The sequence below is a fragment of the Anolis sagrei genome, chromosome 4 (assembly GCF_037176765.1).
Source record: "Anolis sagrei isolate rAnoSag1 chromosome 4, rAnoSag1.mat, whole genome shotgun sequence".
Lineage (NCBI taxonomy): Eukaryota > Metazoa > Chordata > Lepidosauria > Squamata > Dactyloidae > Anolis > Anolis sagrei.
The window spans coordinates 55,498,862-55,522,907 of record NC_090024.1 but is presented as its reverse complement, the minus strand read 5'-3'; the positions used below and the strand labels follow the sequence as shown (position 1 = coordinate 55,522,907).

At 38.1% G+C, this 24,046-nt stretch overlaps 1 protein-coding gene across 1 annotated transcript in view; it reads left to right on the top strand.

The window, feature by feature from the left end:
- Window positions 1-24,046, top strand: part of LOC132774788 (desmoglein-2-like) — a 39,650-nt gene that overhangs the window by 4,443 nt on the left and 11,161 nt on the right. The window contains exons 2-11 of the mRNA XM_060775215.2: window positions 9,182-9,217; window positions 10,594-10,722; window positions 11,225-11,386; window positions 13,051-13,195; window positions 15,206-15,372; window positions 16,531-16,665; window positions 16,750-16,935; window positions 20,496-20,758; window positions 21,968-22,110; window positions 23,541-23,768. Of these exons, the coding sequence (XP_060631198.2) occupies window positions 9,182-9,217; window positions 10,594-10,722; window positions 11,225-11,386; window positions 13,051-13,195; window positions 15,206-15,372; window positions 16,531-16,665; window positions 16,750-16,935; window positions 20,496-20,758; window positions 21,968-22,110; window positions 23,541-23,768 (1,594 nt within the window). The remainder of the gene's footprint in view (window positions 1-9,181; window positions 9,218-10,593; window positions 10,723-11,224; window positions 11,387-13,050; window positions 13,196-15,205; window positions 15,373-16,530; window positions 16,666-16,749; window positions 16,936-20,495; window positions 20,759-21,967; window positions 22,111-23,540; window positions 23,769-24,046) is intronic.

Sequence of the window (24,046 nt, the reverse complement as noted above, 5' to 3'; positions counted from 1 at the left end):
TTCCTTGCTTATACCACGTTAGCATCCAGTTGAATAAATATCTGTGTTCAGATATTTATATATCTTTGAGGGGAGATCAAAAGACTCCTGGAATCATGGGATAGTCTTGACTCTCCTACATTCTTGTCTGTGTTTAAAATGAGACTTGCACTCAACAGCAAGTCAAGAGTACAAATTCTGGCATATTGGGGAGGAAGCATCATGCTGGTACTTGCTGGCCAGTTGCTCTTGCTACAAGAAGGAACAGTTGAAGAAACCATAAGCTTTATGTCCATGACTTGATCTTTCTAGCAGCCTAGCTTGTCTCTCTGGTATTGCTTTTATTTGGACAGCCAGTAGTAATCCATTGCATGTGCTTGTTTTGTTTCTTTGGCTTCTTGGAGAGAAGCAACTTAGATTTCTGTGGTCAGGCACCACAGTAAACAATACACAAACAAAAGGTCTATGGTTTGTTCACTGTCTCCTCATTGCACTAGGAGTCATTTGGTAGCGTGTGCTAGCATGCTGCCTTATTCTAGCAAGCTGCAATTCTGCAGAATTCTGGTTTGTCATGATGTATGAGCATTCCCATTATTGTGAAAGTATGGAATTGTCTTATTCAGCTACCAGTGCTTCTTGGGTTGTTCTCTAGGTGAATGGGATCTTCACCAGATGCTCTTTCTCCATATATCGGATCTAAAGCAACTGGAGAATGGCATATCTTAGAATATATGGAGAAGACCTTTTGTTAGTGTCAGTCAATTATTGTTATGTCTTGTTGAATGTGATTGATCTGGAAGTATCTACTGCACCAAGAATGGACACAGCATGGTTCGGGGCTACATGCAGCATCCAAAATTGTTCTTACAGCCTTTGAGCCCCTCTAACCCCCCAATTACCCTTTTTTATGCCTAAAAATCCATCCTGGAGAGTTAATCAAGAATCAGAAACAACCTGAAGGCACACAACTGTGAAGTGACTATTACTGATCATGAGAGGTAAATAACCACCCACCCCACTGCAAGTTATGAGACACTTATACTATTTGGAACATTGCTTATTGGAACTTTAGCCCCCAGAATTGCTACTGACAAGTGGCTATATTGGATGGTTGCATTTTTGAAAAGAGCAAGATTTCTGGGCTCTGGGCACTTGTGCCTCTGAACATTATTAGAAAACTATAGCAGAGGGACCATATGTGTACTTCTTGAAAGCACCTGGGCAGCTAAAAGAATTCTTAGTCTTGCCCAGCTGGACTCTTCTTAGATTCTTATACATTTTAAAGTAGCATTTTTGTATACTACTACCTCTATTTCTGCTTCATTGACTACTCTAAAGCCTTTGACTGTGTGGATCATAATAAATTGTGGCAAGTTCTTGGTGGGATGGGCATACCAAGCCACCTTGTCTCTCTCCTGAGGAATCTGTACAAGGACCAAGTCGCAACAGTAAGAACTGACCACAGAACAACAGACTGGTTCAAGATTGGGAAATGCATATGGCAAGGATGCATACTCTCACCCAACCTTTTTAACTTGTATGCAGAACACATCATGCGATGTGCGGGGCTTGAGGAATGCAAAGCTGGGGTGAAAATTGCTGGAAGAAACATTAACAACCTCAGATATGCAGATGACACCACTCTGATGGCCGAAAGCGAGGAGGAGCTGAGGAACCTTCTAATCAAGGTGAAAGAAGAAAGCGCAAAAGCTGGGTTGCAGCTAAACATCAAAAAAACCAAGATTATGGCAACAAGAATGATTGACAACTGGAAAATAGAGGGAGAAAATGTGGAGGCCGTGACAGACTTTGTATTTCTAGGTGCAAAGATTACTGCAGATGCAGACTGTAGCCTGGAAATCAGAAGACGCTTACTTCTTGGGAGGAGAGCAATGTCCAGTCTCGATAAAATAGTAAAGAGTAGAGACATCAGACTGGCAACAAAGATCCGCCTAGTCAAAGCCATGGTATTCCCTGTAGTAACCTACGGATGTGAGAGCTGGACCTTAGGGAAGGCTGACCAAAGGAAGATAGATGCTTTTGAGCTGTGCTGTTGGATCAAAGTTCTGAGAGTGCCTTGGACTGCGAGAAGATCCAACCAGTCCATCCTCCAGGAAATAAAGCCCGGCTGCTCACTGGAGGGAAGGATACTAGAGACAAAGTTGAAGTACTTTGGCCACATCATGAGGAGACAGCAAAGCCTAGAGAAGACAATTATGCTGGGGAAAGTGGAAGGCAAAAGGAAGAGGGGTCGACCAAGGGCAAGATGGATGGACGGCATCCTTGAAGTGACTGGACTGACCTTGAAGGAGCTGGGGGTAGTGACGGTCGACAGGGAGCTCTGGCGTGGGCTGGTCCATGAGGTCACGAAGAGTCGGAGACGACTGAACGAATGAACAACAACAAATTTTTGTATATTTCTACTAATCGTGTAGACATTCTTCTAGCTTGTGATGACCTAGAATCAGCTATTTGCTTTTTCAATAAAAAATAACCCCTTTCACCTGCTTGCAATCAGAGTAGTTGGTAATCAACTTTGTATTCTTTCTATTGTATGAAGATTTCCTTGAAATAAATGACTAAAAACTAGAATTCCCCAAACAGCAGGCTTTTCTAAAGCCTTCTTTCTCATCTGCTTTGCATAGATTGTCACCTGTTTTGCATCCCAGCTCTTTCCCTTATTTCTACTAGTTTGGAGCCTGATCTAATAACCTAGTTTATCTCAGTACTATCTTCAGACTACACTGCCATATTTGAAATATCAAGAGAATGTGAATCATTTCTGGAATCATGAACCAACCAAGGTTTGGTCAGATATTCTTGTAAAACCCTTGGAAATTTCATCTTGTGAACCAGTGTTTCTTGAATTGTTCCCTGAGGCATTTAGGTCTGGTTTTAATTTAAACAAAGTGTCCTTGGTGCTATCTCTGGTCATGTTTTTAGTCTCATGCTTCAGCCCTAAAATACAAGACATACGGGTAAAGTGTTGAATAGATCTCAGAATAAATGTGGGTGATCTTTCACAAACTTTAGTTGGCCATTGTGCCTTGATAATTATAGTAGGCATGGAATTATTCTCTGCTAGGCAGGCTTTGAGCTTGCATGATCCACCTTGTATTTATTAGAGGCCTATTATCTACCATCTGGAGCCTGATATGAAAGGCCCATGCTTAGAATGAAGACATAGTGGCTATGTTATTGTTGGGTTTGTTGTGCTGGAATACTTGAGAGGCAGAGGTAGAGGAATAAAAGGGCAAGGGAAAGAAAGGTAAAGCTACTTGTACCATACTGCTTATTTCCACCAACCCAGTTTCTCAAGGTTGGTAGACTTGGACAGCTGCTATTCTGTGGCACATGTGATTTTCCCAATACAGCCAGAGCATGTGGATCTAATGGACATGCAGCCTGGATCCAGACATCATACTTTTCATAGTGTTAGACCAGAAACTGGACTCAATGGACATTTGTTTAGTCAAATTGGCTTTCCCTCACACATTTATTAAGATGGGCTACTTTGACTGGGAGTCATGAAGTTGTAGTCCCAACAAGTTTTTTTTTCAAGTTTTAAAACTAATAGGACCCCCTGCATTCAGTTGTTTAAGGTCCAAACAAAACTGTGCTTACTTCAGCATGGCTGCATGGGTGCGGTGTCAGTGGCCAAGAGCACAGATATTATGCTTCATTCAGTCAATTTCTGCAGGCATTTGTCATAAATGTAGGGAGAAGGGAGTTGACCAACATGGTACAGATGCATACCAATTTTTGTCTTCCATATCTTGAGTTTTTTGGATGCCTGAATGGGCTTTAATATTTAAGGACAAAATTGCATGCTATATATATTTCTTGTCATTGTCGCGTATTGCACTTCTTTTTCCTTTCCTTTTTTTTCTTATAACACTGTATTTATTTCTTTATGAAACAATCCTTAGCCAAAAACTGCTCTTTGTTGAGGAAAAGATATACCTGGCCTTATCTTTTCCCCTGGCTTAGTTAAAAGCAGCACTTTTGAAATGGGATAATTTTTCTAAGAAAAAAAAACAGTGCAAAATGTACCAAGTAAAGAAGTGGAAAGAGTTAAATTCCTCTCCCCACCCCCACATACTCTAGGGTTTCTGTGGGAAAACCGTTTTCTTTTTCAAACAAGATTTCCTTAAATGTAGGAGGCTAGAATAAACAGCATAGCATCCTAGATTTATCAACTCTACAAAAGCCAAAGAAAGCCTAGATATCCACTTCTACAAGAACAATTTGTTTTTCTCCAAACGTTCAATGAAGTATGAAAAACATCGCAATGTTTTCCAAAAGGAGTGCCTATATTGTGTCAGGTGCTACAGGGTAACAAGCTGGCTTGAAAGGTTTTTATTGCTCTTTTATTGGACTTGCCTTGATGTTCACTGCTTCAGGCACCACAGAAACTGTAGAAATGAAAATTTCTAACTTTGAGGAAATATAAGAGAGATTGAAAGTCATCTCAAGAGATAAAGTAAAGCTGATATAAGTCATTCAGGGTTTGTGTTATCAGGATACATTTATTGAAGGAAATAAAATGAATGGCAACAGAAGATTTGTACAACTTAAATGTGGATAGGAAAGGCATTCCTAATTGGCTTCATCGTTAAATAAGGACTGTAGTCAAAAAATCTGAAGAAGTTAAGAGAGTACCTATGGAAAAAAGTAGATAATCTCATATATAGAAACACTTCATTGAATACTAAAAGCAGAATTGTCAGTGCTATAGTATTTCCAAATTCTTATGTATAATTGTAAAACTTGGGACAGTGAAGAAAGTTGTCAGGAAGATCTAAAAGGTTTTTCTACACACATATGTGCACTTGAACATGAGCAGAAGCCACCAGGAACTCTAGTGGTCAGAAACTTGCGTGAAAATACATAAAATGTCCTGAGTGGGAAGGTTTCAACCTTTGGGAATGCATTCAGAGTCTTTGGCATCATGCCCCACTTGTGTGTTTTTCTATTTAGACATAACTGCCTAAACTGGACTTGTGATTTAAATGCTGCCAAAGTGTATGTTTTGCTCCCTGAGACAGCAGCAGATAAATCCTTCCCCAGTCAAGTTGCATAGTTCAAACCCAGGAAGATTATCTTGGCATGTAAGATAAGAAGTCACCAATCCCTTAGGAACATTTCCCAATCCCAGACAGAAAAGATGCAATTATTGCAAAGTAAAAAATTTAAAAATACGGACATTCGTGTTACCCAAAAGTCTGCTTCCTAGATAGCTGCCTAATAATGGTGGTGATTAGTATTTTTGCCATTATTATTACTAGCTTTCCTTGTACCTCATCTTTTTCCTAAAATTAGGACTCAAAATGGAATACACTTTACAGAGGTTAATATTAAGCTAAACATTAGTATTCACAATATTAAAACAATATAAAGCACAGACTTAAAAGGGATAAAAAAGAGATAATTACAATGCAGTAAAAACCATGCAGCCCCTTTTTAAAAGACCTTTCTGTAACATCTTTTATATGGTGTTACTGGTACCAATGCTATTTGAAACTGTATCAACCAGTATTTTTACTACAGTTGATGTTTTTATTGCTCTGTTGTTTTACATCATAAGTAAAAGGCAGGTTCTCATTGTATTTGCTTTGAAATCAGTTTCAGTGAAATTAGCATTTATTTTACAAGGAATTGGGTTATTTGGTTCTACCTGTATTTTTTTATTAAAAAAAAAAGATCAAAGCATCTGTTCTGAAGTGATAAGGCAGTCGATTGGAAAAAGTCTTTTGTTCCTGAGATACAAGGAAGAGAGCTGTTTTATTAGTGAAAATTGCTCATTTGATTTAATATGTTTTTAATCTTACCATTAAACCCATTGAAAATGGGTTCCCATGACACTTTTGACATTTTTCATGTCTCAGTAAATAAAAAGTGGAGCCAGCCTTTTTTAGGAGCCTTGCCAATAAATATTGGTAATCATTTTCCTTCTACTTTGATGATAGACCTATAAATTTCTTTCCCATACAGGAGAATACTGTAATTAGGGAGCCCAGATCATGTTGGATTTCAACTGGTATTAAAAAGTTTAAAAACAGGGTGATAAAGAGACACATAGTGTACATGGATATTTTAGAGCTGGGAAGATGTCATATGTCATAGAGACCATCTTTGTTGTAGTACTGCTTCTCATATGTTATAAACAGTGGAATTTTGTGACAAAAAGGCAACTCTGTGTGACAAGTTATGTGAACAGTCCATTTGGTTGTCACTGTTGAATCCCTTTTTAGAGCTTGCTTTTGAGATTGAAATCCCAGTTGGTCAAGCCTGATTAAGTAAAGGAGTTCTAAGTCTCACATAAGTAGAGTCTCGCTTATCCAACCTTCGTTCATCCAACATTCTGTATTATCCAACACAGTCTGCCTCCTGCCCAGATCCACAGCTGTTTCAATACACTGTGATGTTTTGGTGCTAAATTTGAAATACAGTAATTACTACATAATGTTACCATGTATTGAACTGCTTTTTCTGTTGATTTGTTGTAAAACATGATGTTTTGATGCTTAATTTGTAAAATCATAACATAATTTGACGTTTTATAGGGTTTTCCTTAATCCCTCCTTATTATTCAACATTTTCACTTATCCAATGTTCTGCCAGTCCGTTTATGTTGGATAAGCGAGACGTTACTGTATGTGCAAAGGTCCATGCACTTACACTGCTTCCATTTTGAGACGAAGCTTGGGTGCTTTCCTCTAGTTTATACCTGTACAAGGCTGGGGGAAGGCATGATTCAGGTTTAACTATCATATGACAGGGCTGTTTGTAATGTAAAGGCAGGGTAGACTTTGACATGAGACAAAAGAAATGTCTTTCTTACTCAAAACAAAGAAATCCACCCTGGAACAGAAACCTCCCCTGGGCTAGAAACATGTCATGGGTGCCTGCTGGGACTTGAGAAACAATGATTTACTGTGAGTACACAGATCTCAGCATGAAAGGGAGGGAGTTGGCCGCATGAATATATATTGCCAGTTTCCTTACTGCAGTGTTACCCTGTGTTTATAGCTGTAGGATGACATTGTGCCTTTCAGCGTTAAACATCCTAAGTATAATACATATTCCCAATATATACAGAATAATTAATACAATCCCATCGCTGCTGTGTCAGATATCCCCAGACCAGATACTGGGTCATATGATTATTTAATATATATTATTTAATTCTTGATTGCTCTCATGCCAGCTTTAAATATCTGGTTGGAAAATCTAAACAGTCTGAAACTAATGTGCAAGAAAAGTGAAACTGAATCAAAAATCACAAATGGAAATAAGGTGATAAACATTTTACTGATTGGCAGTAGATATAATATTATTGTCCTGCATGGGTGAAATGGTGAGTGTTTAGAAGGATTGCTGCTTACTGCTCATATCCTTTTTTGGATGACTATTAAACACAACCTAGCTAGTTCAGTTATTACATAGTCATGTACCATAGTCATACATAGTTGGAGGCACATAGGAGTAATATATCCAAATTGTGCTGGTCTTCAGCATTCTCTCCTTCTTGGTGGGACTGGTACTTAGATTGTATTCACATATGCACCTCTGCCTCCAGTGGTTGTGTTATTTGCACATGGCCTAACATAAATGCATAGGACTGTAGTGCAAGGAATGAATTAACTGTGCTTGAGTGTGAAGTCAGTCTCACCTCAGCTAGATTCACCAGCTGATCACTGTAATCTTAGTCTTTGACTGTGGTCTGTATAATAATGTGTTCCTACTTTATAACACCATGGAATTTAATGCTTGGAGAAAGTATGAGTGAGGTTTGTTGACTGCCATAACAGCATGGAGATTATTTATATCTATCTGCAACTTCAATGAGTAATAAAGTATTTGAACAGCATTCCTTGACTTAATGCCCTCCAGTCATACTGGACTGCAACCTCCAGCCTCCCCTGCCAAGCTGGAGGTTATGGAAGTTGTTTAAAAACATATGTAGATTACACATTGGAGAAAGAACCTTTAAAGCAAGGGTAGGCAGACCTTAACCTCTCCTAAAATTTCCATCTTCATCAACCAGAATTGGTAACAAAGAGAAGTAAAGAAATCTGCCTATAGATTCATATCTACATTCTACCATCCCATTATATGACCTATAAAGCCCTACATGCTTTGGGTCCAACCTATCTTCGAGACCACATCTCCTTCTATGAACCGGAGTGGGCTCTGAGAGCTGCCATGAAGGTCCTTCTTTCGGTCCCACCACCATCTCAAGTACAGTTGGTGGGGGGTGAGGGAGAGGGCCTTCTCAGTGGTGCCCCCCCCCCCCAGCTCTGGAATACCACCCCTATAGAGATTAGGTTAGCCCCCCCCCCCCCTTTCAAGCATGGCTTTTTAGACAGGTCTTTGATCCTGTGTAATTTATGGCCAGATTTGAGGACTTAGCGATGGCCACATTCTGTTACTTTAGTTTGTTAATGGTAGACAGACTTATTCAAAGATTTTACTGCATTTCATGAATTTTATAATTTTATTATATGGGGTTTTATGCATGTTAGTTGTCTATAGACTTATGTGTTGTTGTATATGCTTATGTATTGTTTGTTTTATATGCAGCACCTTGGAAGTGCTTCTGTGAGCCACCCCAAGTCCCTTTGGGGAGATGGTGGTGGGGTAGAAATAAAATTTGTTATTATTATTATTATTATTATTATTATTGAGTATGTATTTTAAAATACATTCAGTGCTTTCTCAAATACGTCTGTTAAATGCATTGAAACAGCATATTAGTAGTACATAATGCTTACATATCTTTCACCGAACTTTTTCCTGTCTCCCCTGCCCCCACTTAATTGGCTTCAGTGCTTTGCAGAAAAAGGCAAGAATGAACTAAACAAAGGATTAAAATTTTGACAGCATGTCTTATTTTTATCTTGCAGTCCTACCCTTAGTTCAAACAAAGGCAGACTTCTCAGAGATTATTTGCTTATAGCCAGCAGGCTAGTTGGTTTCATGATTCTTAAATCTTCATTTTTTAAAAATAATGCAACATCTTTAAGACTTAACAACCCTGTTTTGTTCGTTTTATTTTAGTAAGAGGGGAGAAAAGGAAAAAAACAATTGAGTTTCCTTCCATTGTAATAATGCACAATGCCATATTGCTTGTTTTGTTGTGGGTTTTTTAAATGTATTTGTATGTGTTTTATTTATGGTTTGTTTTTGTTTTTTGCAGAGTTGGGTCATCTTTGGAAATGGACTTCACTTAGAGGTAGGCATTTGTATGAACCTGCAGTGAATAGAAAAGACATTCTAAATATTACTGACTGCAGTGGTGGCCGATGACTCCCCATGTAACTGGGACCTTAAATCCATCCTGAATTTTTCAGAACCCAGAATGTTTTTGAACCCTCTCTCCAAAAATAGGTAAAGTCTAGATTAAAACTCAGAGTGGTTCACCACACCACTGGCATAGGTATCAGCCGCCTCTGGTTGAATGTTGTGTATGAGCAGCAAAGAGGATACATTGAGAATTGATATTAAACAGATAAAGATGAATGGGGAAGGAAAATGAGATAATAAAACACATGTGAGCCACTCCACTGTTTTGACTTCATCTATATCTAGCTCTTAACATACTATCAATTTGGTAAAATATTCTAGAAAACAGAAAGGTTTAAGTCCACAAACTAAAATGGCAAATCTGGTGACAAAGAGGATGAGGTGGGTCAACATAGAAAGCATAAATTTGCTCCTTCTTGGGTTTTTTCTTGCTAGAAGTATTATTATGATATTTTTGCTGTTTCTAATACATTTTCTAACTGTTACAATCCATCCAGCATTGGTGGAATTGTGTTGTTTTAGAAAACATTACCAGTTGAGTATCCCTTATATAGAATTACAAAATTTGACACCTCCGAAATCCAGGATCCACATGGACGGATGATATAATGACATCTTTGCTTTCTGGTGGTTCAGTATATACTAACTTTCTTTTATACTCAAAATTATTTTTAAATGTTGTGTATAAAATACTTTAAGGTTATGTGAATAAGGTGTATGTGAAACATAAATGACTTTCATGTTTAGACTTGGGTCCCATCTCCAAAATTTCTATTGTGTGTATGCAATTATTTCAAAATCCCCCCAAAAAAATCAAATATAGAAAAATTCTAGTCTTAAACATTTCAGACAAGTGATACTCGATCTGTATTTAATTATTTTCTATCTGTAGTGGTTTAATGGAAGTACAGGTAAGTAAACAACGGATAGGCTTCCTTTGTAATAAGCTTCTCTGGGTTCAGTAGAATGTAACCCTTTGGATGTCTGTATAGAACCATAGTCATATGTTACAATGATTCTTACATACTTATTTAGGCCGCCATCCTCAGCCTTGTGTCCCCCAGATGTATTAGGATGCAGATTTCATCATTAGCAACCAGCATGGCTATTGTCAAGAGTGCTGTGGATGATGGAAGTTGTCATCCCACACATCTGGTTGGTGCCAGACTGGGAAATACCCTAGGGAAAAAGTGGCATTCATTTCTGAAAAAAAATCTCATAGGATTGTGCTGTCAATCTATATTAAACTATGCTTATGTTTTGCCAAATGTATACTGGGTGCTTAATCTATTGATTTTCCGACAGATTCTTGGTGGCAAAAACAACAAGCTATTCAATGAAAACAGCCTAATTAGGCAAAAGCGGGAATGGATTGTCCCACCTGCAGTCATCTGGGAAGAGAGGGACAATTCCAAAAAGAACCCAATTGCTAAAGTAAGTCACAGACAAATAAATTAAAACCTGATAGACATGACATTGGCTTGTTGTGTAGAAGGCATTTCTTTAGCACTGTCCTATTGTTGCAGCAATGTAATAAAAAAGTATTGGCAGCAGTGGGAGTCCAACAATCCAAATAAACCACATTATTCTTACTTCCAAGCTTTCTCATTCCCTTCATCCTCAGCGTTTATCCTTAACTGTGTCCTCTATTACTCCATTCTGCCACCTCAAGTTACCCTTCTCCATCAGAGCCTGGGGTTTTGGAGAACTATAGACTTTGCACATTCTTACCTTAGCTTAATTTTCTTTTAAACCTACAGAGACCTTTTAATCTACTGACAATCTTCAAATTATGAGGTGCTTTATACAGTGTAACATAACTGAAACAATACAAATGCCTCCCCCTCTCCCCTGCAGAAAAAGTATTAAAAGGCATTGTTTTTAAGAGACATTTAATCTCCAACCATCCATTCTCATCTCTTCATCTTATTTGTAGATACATACTGATCGTTCAAATGAACCAGGAGTAATTGTTACCTATGCTATTTCTGGCCAAGGAGCTACAGAACCACCTTATGGATTATTTGTGATTAATGAAACAACTGGAGAGCTAAACATAACTGGAATAGTTGATCGGGAAGAAACACCAATCTTGCATGTAAGTGAAGAAAACTTTTTCCCTATTAAGCACTTTCAGATTCATGTCATTTGTCACCTCTTGACTTGTATTGCATTTAGAAAGCTCCCTACCAAACTACTTCCCAAACTTTGCTGCTGTGAAGATTTCTAGAGACAGTTGGAAGACCATTGCTGCCACATCCACCCCCAACCCCATGATTTTGAGGGAGGCAGAGCAATAGCAATCATCGTTGCTAATCAACTCCAGATACCAGTGAGCATGTAGCCTTCAGGAGTTGGTTGACAACAGCCATTACTGCTTCTCAGCTCCCTGCAGCTTCAGCTTGCAACTACCCTCCAAAGTCTTCTGGTTTGTAGACTTCAATTGTAGGGAAGTTGTTAACTGAGATCGCCACTGCTCTGCTCCCCTTCATTTGAGAGGATGAGGCGGTGGTGATCTAACATCACCAACCACCCATATAAAGAATTAGAAAGGAAATTTATCTGGAAATGGTACAGGACACCAGCTCAACTCACAAATATGGGAGTAGGACTAAGCCCAATGTGTTGGCATTGTAAAGTAGAGAAAGGCTGATATACACATATGTGGTGGGACTGCTTAAATGCAACAACGTTTTGGGATAAGATGATTTTAAAATGGGGAAACTTTTCAAAATAACAATCCAAGTCAATATGGAAGTTATGTTAATGGCAATTACAGGGAATAAAAACATTGCTGCAAAGAACCAAGACCTATTTAAAGCAATGATTTTAGCAGGAAAGGTGGTAATAGCCCGGGGATGGAGAGATAAAAAAGTGGAATATGGAAAATTGAAATAACTATTTATTTGAGCAAGTCCAATCAGATATTATTGCATGTATAACCCAAGAAGGTTCACAGGAGGACAAAACAGAAGAAATTAAAGAGAAATGGGCAATTTATATGAAATGGGTAGAAGAAGGTGAAGCCAGCATAGATATACATAGATTACAATATTGTAATGTAATGCAATATAATACTAGTAATTGTTTTTAAATGCATAATGATTTTGTATTCTGTATATCTAAACTGTTGTAAACCGCTCTGAGTCGCCTAAGGGCTGAGAAGAGCGGTATACAAATAAAGTAAATAAATAAATAAATAAAAATATTGTACAAAGATTAAAAAGGTTGTGTTTGTGGTTAAAAATAAAGATATAGATATAAAGAGAGAAGTGGTGGGAGAGCTTGGAAAGGGCGGTGGGAGAAAAAAAATAAAAAATGTAATATGAATGAATCTGTAAAAAATGTGAATAGATAATATAGAATTTATATCATAATGTAAGGCTACATTAGACATTTATTATCTGTTTAAATATGATGTTATTTTGTTTTCAGTTTTAAAAAATGAAAACACTATTAAAAAAATCACCAATCACCCCCATGAAAACTAGTGACTAAGATTGTTGCTTCTCCGCTCTCCCTACAGCTTCGGGAGAAACACAGCAGTACCCTTCATAACCTGCTGGCTCCACAAGAAAGCTTTGCCCCACTCCCAGAGATATTAACAGTTTTTCAACTTTATGCATTTTCTAATCTCCTAACCCCTGTGAATGTATAGAGTCAACTATATTTCCCTTGATCTCCAGAAACAAACAAGAAGCATAATCCAATATCCTGACTATTTTTACCTTCCTGTCCCTTATTTATTCATTGATATTTCAGCTAAAAGGTTATGCACGGGATAAATATGGTGCCAACTTGGAAAAACCATTAGATCTACGAATTAAAGTTCTGGATATAAATGACAACAGCCCAGTATTTTCACAGGAGGTCTTTTCAGGTTCTGTTGAAGAACTGTCAGAAATGGGTAAGTCCTTGACATGTATTGAAGATGGAATGGAAGGAATGTGAGAAAATGGTAGAACAGGCATGGGCAAACTTCGGACCTCCAGGTCTTTTGGACTTCAACTCCCAGAAATCCCAGCCAGCTTACTGGCTGTTAAGAATTGTGGGAGTTGAAGTCCAAAACACCTGGAGGGCTGAAGTTGGCCCATGCCTGTGCTAGAAGATCTGGTTGAAAGTAAGACTACAATGGTGACAAGATGAATTTTTAAAAGTCCAAACTGTCTTCCTTTTCATACCACTTACCTTGAAAACCAAGATGGGGAAAGGGAAAGGCATTTGACTAAATGTGTGTTAATTATTGAATGTTCATTATGCAGAGAGGGCTAAAAGAATCTTGGAATTGTACTATTTCAGAGTGCAGGTGAGGATTTTAAAATGCTAAATGCTCCTTTGAAGAATTTCCTACACACGGCTATAACAGCAATAGTACATACAGCATGAATAGGATTGAGCAAAAGCATTTCTCTGGAATATACTATACTAGATTTCTGTGTACAGAAATTTGTTTATAGATTAGATAAGATTAATATTTTCCTCAGATCTGACCCCTATTCAGAATGGCTTGCAAAAATGTGCCTAGCCTTCCCAGTCTCCTAGTGCACCTGTCCTGCCTATGGTGCTATTGGGTATACAGACATCCTTCCATTTTTATGGATTTGATTATTTGCAAATTCAACATGTTGTCTCTAGGGACCTAAGTTTTCTATATTCAACTTCCTCTAGTCATGCTGGGGTATCTAGATATTTCGAGAAAGAACACCTCTCTCGGATTCCCTGGTCCTCTGATGCAATTCTGTGATCAGCTTCCAGCTGATATTAACCATAGTGTTCTCTGAGGTTTAAAAAAGTAGTAATTTCTTTATTTGTATTGCTTCACTTTCATGGGGATTCCTATGCCCCTAATGCCAGCAGATGTGGAGGACTGACTGTACATTCATGGATGTAATATTTGAACAGGTATCAAATACATGCCTACCTGCCAATTTTCTTCTTGTTTTAATTCAAGATTCTAGATGTGATATTGAAAGCCTTAAATAGCTTGGGACCTTACTTTTAGATGGAGTAGCTAAGATATATATCTTTTCTTGAGAACTGAGATTTACAGAAACATACTATTTTATTTTGTTACAACATAGCATATTATTATATTCATTGATAAACATTATAATCTGTTGAATTAATGGAACTTATGAAAATGTAAACTTTGCAAGTTCCCACTAATTTGAGGGGTCTGTTCTACCACTTCATCTCACTAGAGAAAAAATCCACTTAAAATCCAGTTTCTGCCTCCTGCAGAATTCTTGGGTTTATAGTTTAGTGAGGGTCTTAAAGGCTCCTCCCTAACCACAAACCACAGAATTCTGCAAGAGGCAGAAACCGGATTTTAAGTGGATTTTTTCCTCTAGTGTGATGAAGCCCTAGAAAAAAAATCTACAAGTTGATACTAATTGTCAAATTAGTATCAATTGTCAAATTAGTATCAAAATAAACAAATAATATTTGTTTATTTTTATTTCTTGAATATATACTGCAGTTTTAACCACATTTCATCATAGTTTTGTTCCATAATGTATGTAATCATCCATTAATAGGGATAATAGGGTGTATTACGTTTTTGTTCTTTTAGCTGTTTTGATATTTTTAAAACTGTTTTAAAGTTTTGAATATACTTGTTTGCTTATTTGATTTTAAAAGTTTTGTATGAATAGATATTTTCTGTACTTGTGTCTTAATTTGTTCTAAGCTATGTTGGGTCATGAACTGAAAAAGGTGGAATATAAATACAGTCAGCCAAACAAAAAGTAAGGGTAACTGTTAGATATCGTGGAAAATATCTTTATGATTTAGGGTTTTTTGTGTGTGCTGTTTGAGCATCTATATTTGAACTGAATCTTATGATTTGATAGATTGTTTGAAAACCTTCAGTTCACAGTTACTTAACCAGCATTACTCTATGACAATGCTTTCTTAGGTACTCTTGTGATGAAGATAACTGCAACAGATGCAGATGAGCCAAACCATCAAAACTCCATAATTCATTACAGGATCGTTTCACAGGAACCTAATTGGCCTCAAGCTTTTGTAATTAAACCAGAAACAGGGGAGGTTCGGACTGCACTCATCCAACTTGACAGAGAGGTATTTTGGTTTTGTCATCCTTGTCATCTTTCAATCCCTAGTTATCATATGTTATCTTCCATTATCAAGGATTGCATTTATGGGTGAAAATGTGCTAGTCACCTTTCTTATTCTTCAATTTACACCTGCCAAATGCTGGCTTGGAGCCAAATCTGTCATTTCTTGAAAGAAAAGATTCCTGGAAGATCATACAACAAAAAGTAGTGGTGGAACCAAGAAATAGGAAGGCAACCTTTTTTTTATTTTTAATTCTTCTAACTTTTTATTCATCACTTCTTATGTTGCTCCAGACTTACAGAACAGCTTGTCAGAAAACATAGAGAGTGGACTATACAATAATTGTTTGGTTTTTTTAATATTCATGTTCATTAATTGCATCTGCTGTAGTTGAGATTTAAATTTAGTCCTGAGTCCTAATTCTAATTCTGATTAATTTGTTTTTAAAGAAATATTGTATAGTGCCTTTCTGAAATTAAAAAAAAAAACAGTCATGGCTGCTTATTTTAAAAAGTTTTTAAAAGAGTACAACAAACCTCTAGTTAATATATACATATACTAATATTTGCATGTGTGTGTGTGTATAAAAAAAGCTGTAAATATGGGAATTGTGTGTGTGTGTGTGTAGAATCAAGTCTGTTCCACTGAAACACCCAGAGCCAAGCAAAAGGTGGAACAAAACCACCCATTACAACACAAAGTGGAACAAAATCAAATCAGTGAAGCTCCGCCTTCTCCCAACCTGCACTGGAAGGAATTTCAAATGGGACTGATATATTGACTATTAGAGAATGCTCTTTCTTCTTCACTTCATCACTTTAATCATCAAGTGCCAAACTATTTTTTCATAGTGGCTTGATATTTTAAAGAAATACAGTCGGCCACCCATATTCACTGTTGTTAGGGATGCAGGGCCTCTGCAAGAGTGAAAAAAACCCCATACAAATGCTTTTTTTTTCAGGGAACATCTTTCCAGGAATCTCTAGGTCCACCAGCATATTATTTAAATTCACAGACATTAAACTCACAGTTGTCGAGGGTTGACTATAGATCAATCAATAGATGTATTGGGATTTTCCCTTACCCAAAACTGTTTTTTGTTTGTATGGGGGAAGAGCTCTGGTACATGGCTGCGTTTTCTTATACAGCGATATCTTCCAGGTGCACAGTAGCTACAGTTTAATTGTGGAAGCAAAAGATGGCAATGGAAGTTTATCCGCGAATAGTCAGCAGACTAGTCTACAGATCAAGATTTTGGATGTCAATGACAACATTCCTGTTCTTGAAAAGGACAATGTAAGTGAAGTGTCTGAAAATTAAATTATCTCTTTCTGCCCTGATAAAATGGATGAAATGCTAAAAACAATGGTTTCTTTGCAGTATGTAGGAAGCGTTAAGGAAAATACAGCCAATGTGGAAATTATGCGACTGAAGGCCTTTGACAGAGATGAGGAATTCTCTGATAACTGGCTGGCACAGTTCACAATTTTGTCTGGCAACGAAGGAGGCTATTTCCAGATAGAAACAGATTCACAGACCAATGAAGGTGTTTTGAAATTGGTCAAGGTTAGTGAAGATATTTTGGGTTTCTTTGGCATGTTGGAATCTTTTGCATATAGAACGGGATACTTGATCCCCTTCACACATGAGGATTGATTGAATGGGTGTAGTAAATCTAGCTGCTACTACAATATAGCTTTTGGTATTTTTCTGCTCATGAGTAGCAATCCTTCCATGATCTTCTTTATGCACATTATGGCTTTGCAAGAGAATCTTATATTAAGTCAAGTTATCTAGACCATTGTTGACTGTTTTGATTGGCAGTGGCTCTCCAAGATCGCAGACAGAATGAAACTTAGAAAAATAATGGAACTAGCAATCTCATCACCATATTGGCTGGTAGATTTTGGAAATTCTGTTCCAAGTTTTTTTCCAAACCCTGAACAGAGGCCTTTCCCTGAGCAGACACTGGATTTTTTTTCTCTTGTGTGCATACATGCACATAAGCACACCCCAATACACACACACTTTCAAAAATCTGAAAACATTAGAAATTTGGCCACTTGGCTACTTGGGATCTTTTAGAAGTGAATGTGGGGGTAATGCTAATTTATTTGCATACATTGCACAGGGAAAGCACTGGATCACTGTTTAATGGCTGAAAAAAGTGCTTACATGATAACAAAGAAATGTATAATATATTAATTTGTCTTCTGTTATGTATATTGTTCATAACAAAAACGTATTTTTATAATGTTCTAATAAATTAGAGGTATTTAGGGACTTCTCATTGCTCAATTTAGAATAAAACTAAAGAGATCAGGGAAAATACACAGACCAGTTAGATATGATCTCACTAACATTCCTAGCGAATATACAGTGGAAGTGAAGAACAGATTTGAAGGACTAGATTTAGTAAACAGAGTCCCAGAAGAACTATGGACAGACGTCCGCGACATTGTTCAGGAGGTGGCAACAAAGTACATCCCAAAGAAAAAGAAAACCAAGAAGGCAAAATGGTTGTCTGCTGAGACACTGGAAGTAGCCCAAGAAAGGAGGAAAGCAAAAAGAAACAGTGATAAGGGGAGATATGCCCAGTTAAATGTGCAATTCCAGAGGTCAGCCAGAAGAGATAAGGAACTATTTTTAAATAAGCAATGCATGGAAGTGGAAGAAGACAACAGAATAGGAAGGACAAGAGACCTCTTCCAGAAAATTAGAAACATTGGAGGTAAATTTCAGGCAAAAATTGGTACGATAAGAAACAAAGATGGCAGGGACCTAACAGAAGCTGAAGAGATCAAGAGAAGGTGGCGAGACTATACAGAAGATCTGTATAGGAAGGATAATAATATCGAGGATAGTTTTGACGGTGTGGTGAATGAATTAGAACCAGACATCCTGAGGAGTGAGGTTGAAGGGGCCTTAAGAAGCATTGCTAACAACAAGGCAGCAGGAGATGATGGGATCCCAGCTGAAATATTCAAAATCCTGAAAGATGATGCTGTCAAGGTGATGCATGCCATATGCCACCAAATATGGAAAACACAAGAATGGCCATCAGACTGGAAAAAATCAACTTATATCCGCATACCAAAAAAGGGAAATGCGAAAGACTGCTCAAACTTCCGTACAGTGGCCCTTAATTCTCATGCCAGTAAGGTAATGCTCAAAATCCTGCAAGGAAGACTCCAGCAATATATGGAGAGAGAGTTGCCAGATGTTCAAGCTGGGTTTAGAAAAGGCAGAGGATTGAGAGACCAGATTGCCAATATCCGCTGGATAATGGAGAAAGGCAGGGAGTTTCTGAAAAACATCTACTTCTGCTTCATTGAGTATTCTAAAGCCTTTGACTTTTGATTGTGGCAAGTTCTTGGTGGGATGGGCATACCAAGCCACCTTGTCTCTCTCCTGAGGAATCTATACAAGGACCAAGTAGCAACAGTCAGAACTGACCACGGAACAACAGACTGGTTCAAGATTGGGAAAGGCGTACGGCAAGGCTGCATACTCTCACCCAACCTTTTTAACTTGTATGCAGAACACATCATGCGATGTGCGGGGCTTGATGAATGCAAAGCTGGGGTGAAAATTGCTGGAAGAAACATTAACAACCTCAGATATGCAGATGACACCACTCTGGTGGCTGAAAGCGAGGAGGAGCTGAGGAGCCTTCTAATCAAGGTGAAAGAAGAAAGCGCAAAAGCCGTGTTGCAGCTAAACATAAAAAAAAACAAGATTATGGCAACAAGAATGATTGACAACTGGAAAATAGAGGGAGAAAATGTGGAGGCCGTGACAGACTTTGTATTTCTAGGTGCAAAGATTACTGCAGATGCAGACTGTGGCCAGGAAATCAGAAGACGCTTACTTCTTGGGAGGAGAGCAATGTCCAATCTCGATAAAATAGTAAAGAGCAGAGACATCACACTGGCAACAAAGATCCGCCTAGTCAAAGCCATGGTATTCCCTGTAGTAACCTACGGATGTGAGAGCTGGACCTTAGGGAAGGCTGAGCGAAGGAAGATAGATGCTTTTGAACTGTGGTGTTGGAGGAAAGTTCTGAGAGTGCCTTGGATTGCGAGAAGATCCAACCAGTCCATCCTCCAGGAAATAAAGCCCGACTGCTCATTGGAGGGAAGGATACTAGAGACAAAGTTGAAGTACTTTGGCCACATCATGAGGAGACAACAAAGCCTAGAGAAGACAATTATGCTGGGGAAAGTAGAAGGTAAAAGGAAGAGGGGCCGACCAAGGGCAAGATGGATGGATGGATGGCATCCTTGAAGTGACTGGACTGACCTTGAAGGAGCTGGGGGTGGTGACAGCCGACAGGGAGCTCTGGCGTGGGCTGGTCCATGAGGTCACGAAGAGTCGGAGACAACTGAACGAATGAACAACAAAGGGACTTCTCAACAATTGTTCTAGTGTTTGAAACATATACAAAAGTGAAGTGAAATTTCATGAGACTCTGGAACAGTGTTTCTCAACCTGGGTGTCGGGACCTGGAGGGCGGTCATGAGGGGGGTTTGAGAGGGGTCACCAAAGACCACCAGAAAACACATATTTCTGATGGTCTTAAGAACCCCTTTGCTGAAGGTTGAAGGTCTCTCTCTGCCTGTCCTTCTCTTCCTTTTGGAAACAGACGTTGACTCCTCCCACCAAAAGCCCACCTCCTGCTCTCTGGATGTAGGTGAACTAACACTCCAAAACTCAAGGCGAATGCCCAACAAACCCTTCTAGTATTTTCTGTTGGTCATGGTAGTTCTGTGTGCCAAGTTGGGTTCAAATCCATCATTGGTGGTGTTCAGAATGCTCTTTGATTGTAGGTGAACTGTAAATCCCAGGAACTACAACTCCCAAATGACAAAATCAACCCCCCCACCACAACACTGCCAGTATTCAAATTTGGGCATATCAGGTATTTGTGCCAAATTTGGTCCAGTGAATGGGAATACATACTGCATATCAGATATTTACATTATGCTGTGTTTAGAAACATTCAAACCAAATTTGTTCTTTTTATCAGGAATGAGCTAAGTACTGAGCATTTATGAATTCTTCAGTTTAAAATTTTCAATATGTGTATTTCCATTTGAGTGGATTTTTCCTTGTTTTTACTGTAGGAAATGAATTATGAAGACCTAAAGAGTGTTGACTTGAATATTGTTGTTTCTAACAAAGCAGCATATCACGAATCAATTATCAAACAGGGCTTCCAAGCAAAACCAATTCCAGTTAAAATAAATGTGGAAAATGTAGTGGAAGGCCCTGTATTTAAGCCCCAAACTATGGTGATTAAAGGCAGTGAAAAAATGACCATAGGCCAGATTATTGGGAGTTTTCAAGCACATGATCAAGATACAGGAAAAATAGCTGGAAATGTCAGGTAAGAGATTTTTCTTTGTTATATCAGTTTCTAGCAAACAGTAAATTAATTGACCTTTCATATGAAGAAGAGAACATAAGAGCCATTTTTACATAAAGAAATATTTAGTCACATTTTATTTCTGCAATAGTCAGCTAGCCATGTGCAGAAAGCCTCCAAGTAGGAAAAAAATACATGCATATTTTACTTCTACTATAATTTGTATCTCAAACAAATTTATGAAAAATAAGTTCCAGGATGTTCACAGAAACAAGGAAAATACAAGAAGATAATAATAATAATAATAATAATAATAATAATAATAATAATAATAATACTTTATTTCTAGACCACCCTCTCTCCCTGAAGGGACTCGGGGTGGTTTACACACACAAAAAAGTCAAGCATTCAATGCCTCAGGTGAGTATAAAAACATCAAAATAATGGACAATAAAGCAACAATAATAACAGTGAGCTTACAATAAAGAATTAAGCATTGTGATGAAAAATAAAACAAGTGGGACTAGCCAGCATTACAAGTAGTTAAAGTGTCTTAGTTCTCCTCCTCTCCATACGCTAAAGTGCATAGGTGCATTTTTGAAGTTTCTTAAAGGAGAGGAGGGTGAGGTTGTTTTTACATTTTTAGGGAGGGAGTTCCAGTGACAGGGAGCGATCACGGAGAAGGCCCCCTCTCTCGTTCCCACCAAACAAGCTTGTGACAAGATGGAACCACGAGGAGGGTCTCCTCTGTTTACTGCAGTGCAAGGAATGGTCTGTATACACAGATGCGATTAAAGAAATAGCCTGGGCTTGAGCCATTTAGAGCTTTATAGGTAACAACCAGCACTTTGTATTTAGGAAGTGGAGTGGCAGCCAGTGGAGCTGCTGCAGCATGGGGGAGTTCTCTCACAATACGGCGCTCCAGTTAGCAATCTAGCCGTCGATCTCTGCACTAATTGCAACTTCAAACTATCCTTGAAGGCAGCCCCATGTAGATAGTGTGGGTTGAAGATCTCACAACCTCTGAGGATGCCTGCCATAGATGCAGGCAAAATGCCAGGAGAGAATGCTTCTGGAACATGGCCATACAGCCCAAAAAACTTGCAACAACCCAAAGATGAAGATGTTGTATTATGTTCCATAACTACCAGGCCTATGTGATTATGAACTAAATGCCTTTTATATATTGACTGATGTGAATATTCAAATACATGTTTAAAATTTACACAGGTATGCTAAAGACCGGGATGCCGCAAACTGGTTCATAATAGACTCCAAAACAGCTGATATTAAACTGATTAAAGTGCCTGGTTATGAATCACAATTTGTTAATAACGGTACTTATACTGCAACAATTTTGGCCATAAGTGATGGTGAGTGATTAGTTTGCCTTTTTCCCTTCTTATTTAAAAATCCATCACCACTTTACTCATGATATATATTTTGTCATTACTAAGACCCAAAGCAGCATCTGTCCAGGTATATTAACAGATTAAGAAAATGGAATCGGTGATTTTGGCTAATGTTTAGCCATTGTGGTTGCTCCAGTTGGTTTTTCTTCCTCCAAATACTATGGTATTTACATGGGTCTTCTGAAAAAGACAAGGATCTGCCTTCCTCTGAGCTGTGGCATGTTAGGAAGCATTTAGAAGTGGGATTCTCTTCACATTTTCCAAAGAGACTTTCTAATCTTCTACAAGCCAATGCACAAATGAGAACTCTGGGTAGTGAATCTGTTTTCTGCTGGGCATCATCTTAACTGGATGCCTGGTATGGCATCACATCATTGTTCTGTTCTCTAGGATATTTTAAGGTCCTTTGGCATTAAAAAGATGTAAAGATTGGGGAGTACATTGTGCATTCTAGCATAATAAAGTACAGTAGTATCCACTAGGGTTTAATTCTAGGACTCCTATAGATACCAACATCCATGAATGCTCAAGTCCCATTATATAAGATGCCATGATTAAATTGCAGTTGTGATTGCACACAAACAACATTTTTGTATCATTATGTTGGTAGCTATTGATCAGTTTCACTTAATGACTCTGCTCTTCTTGATGCCTAAATCTTGACTTTATAGTCAATAGGGCCTTAAGAAACAGAGTAACACTAAAGCAGAACATTCTAACCATTCATCAGGGGCCTTTACACTACATAATTGTAGTACTGTGGTTTCATTTAAACTGTCATGACAACATCATATGAAATCCTGGTATTTGCAATTTAGGGAGGGATTTTTTAAAGCCAGTGTGATGTGTGGTTTGAGCATTAGGCTACAAATCTAGAGACTTAAATTTTGAATCTCCACTGATCCATAGAAATTCCCAGGGTGACCTGGAGCAAGTCACACTCTCAGTCTCAGAAGAAGGCAAAGACAAAGCCCCTCTGAACTAATCTTGCTAAGAAAACTCTGTGATAGGTTTATCTTAGGGTTACCGTAAGTTGGAAACTATTTCAAGGTACATAACAATCACAATGGCCACCAGTGCTCCCTCTTAATCAAATGCAGAGTCTTCACAAATCCAAAATGATCTCCTGTTTTGTTGTCATGAAATTGCATAAGATGGATCCATGGCAATTACATTGGATCACAGAGCTATAAATACATAGTGCAAAAGGGCCCAGATCATTGCCAAGTAAATGTCTTCATGAGTACACACGTTAAGTCCAGTCATGTTGCCTGCTCACAAGATAATACTGAGTTTGTATTAAAATGTTCTGCCAAATCTAGGAAACATCTGAATTCCTCATATTAAAATGTATTAGTAAAATGCCAGTGTTTTTCTTTGATATTTTGCAGACATCCCTTCAAAAACAGCCACAGGTACCATTGTAATTGAAGTGCCAAATTTTAATGACCACTGCCCAACTTTAGTGACTCGAGAGGCAAGTCTCTGTACTGGTGCCAAGTTCATTAATGTCACTGTTGAGGATCGAGATGCTCATCCATATGGTGGCCCTTTTACTTTCACTGTCATTGATGGACCTGAAAGGATGTCAGAGAGATGGACAATTGGCCAGATGGCTGGTAAGAAACCATGTAACACATTTTACAGAGGCTGAGTGATTCTTTCCATTTCCCATCATGTTTATCTTTCACTCCAGTTTAGATGCCTATCTGAACTCAGAAGAAAGAACAAAGATACTGAATTCACACTCATTGTTTATTTATTATTGGTTTGTTATCTGTTGATTACAGCTATAACCTGCTGTTCCTTCAGTGAACTTCCTTCAATAAACTGAGAATGGGAACCTGAACCTAGATATTCTGGTCCTCAAGTAGTATGATTTCAACAGTGACTGAAA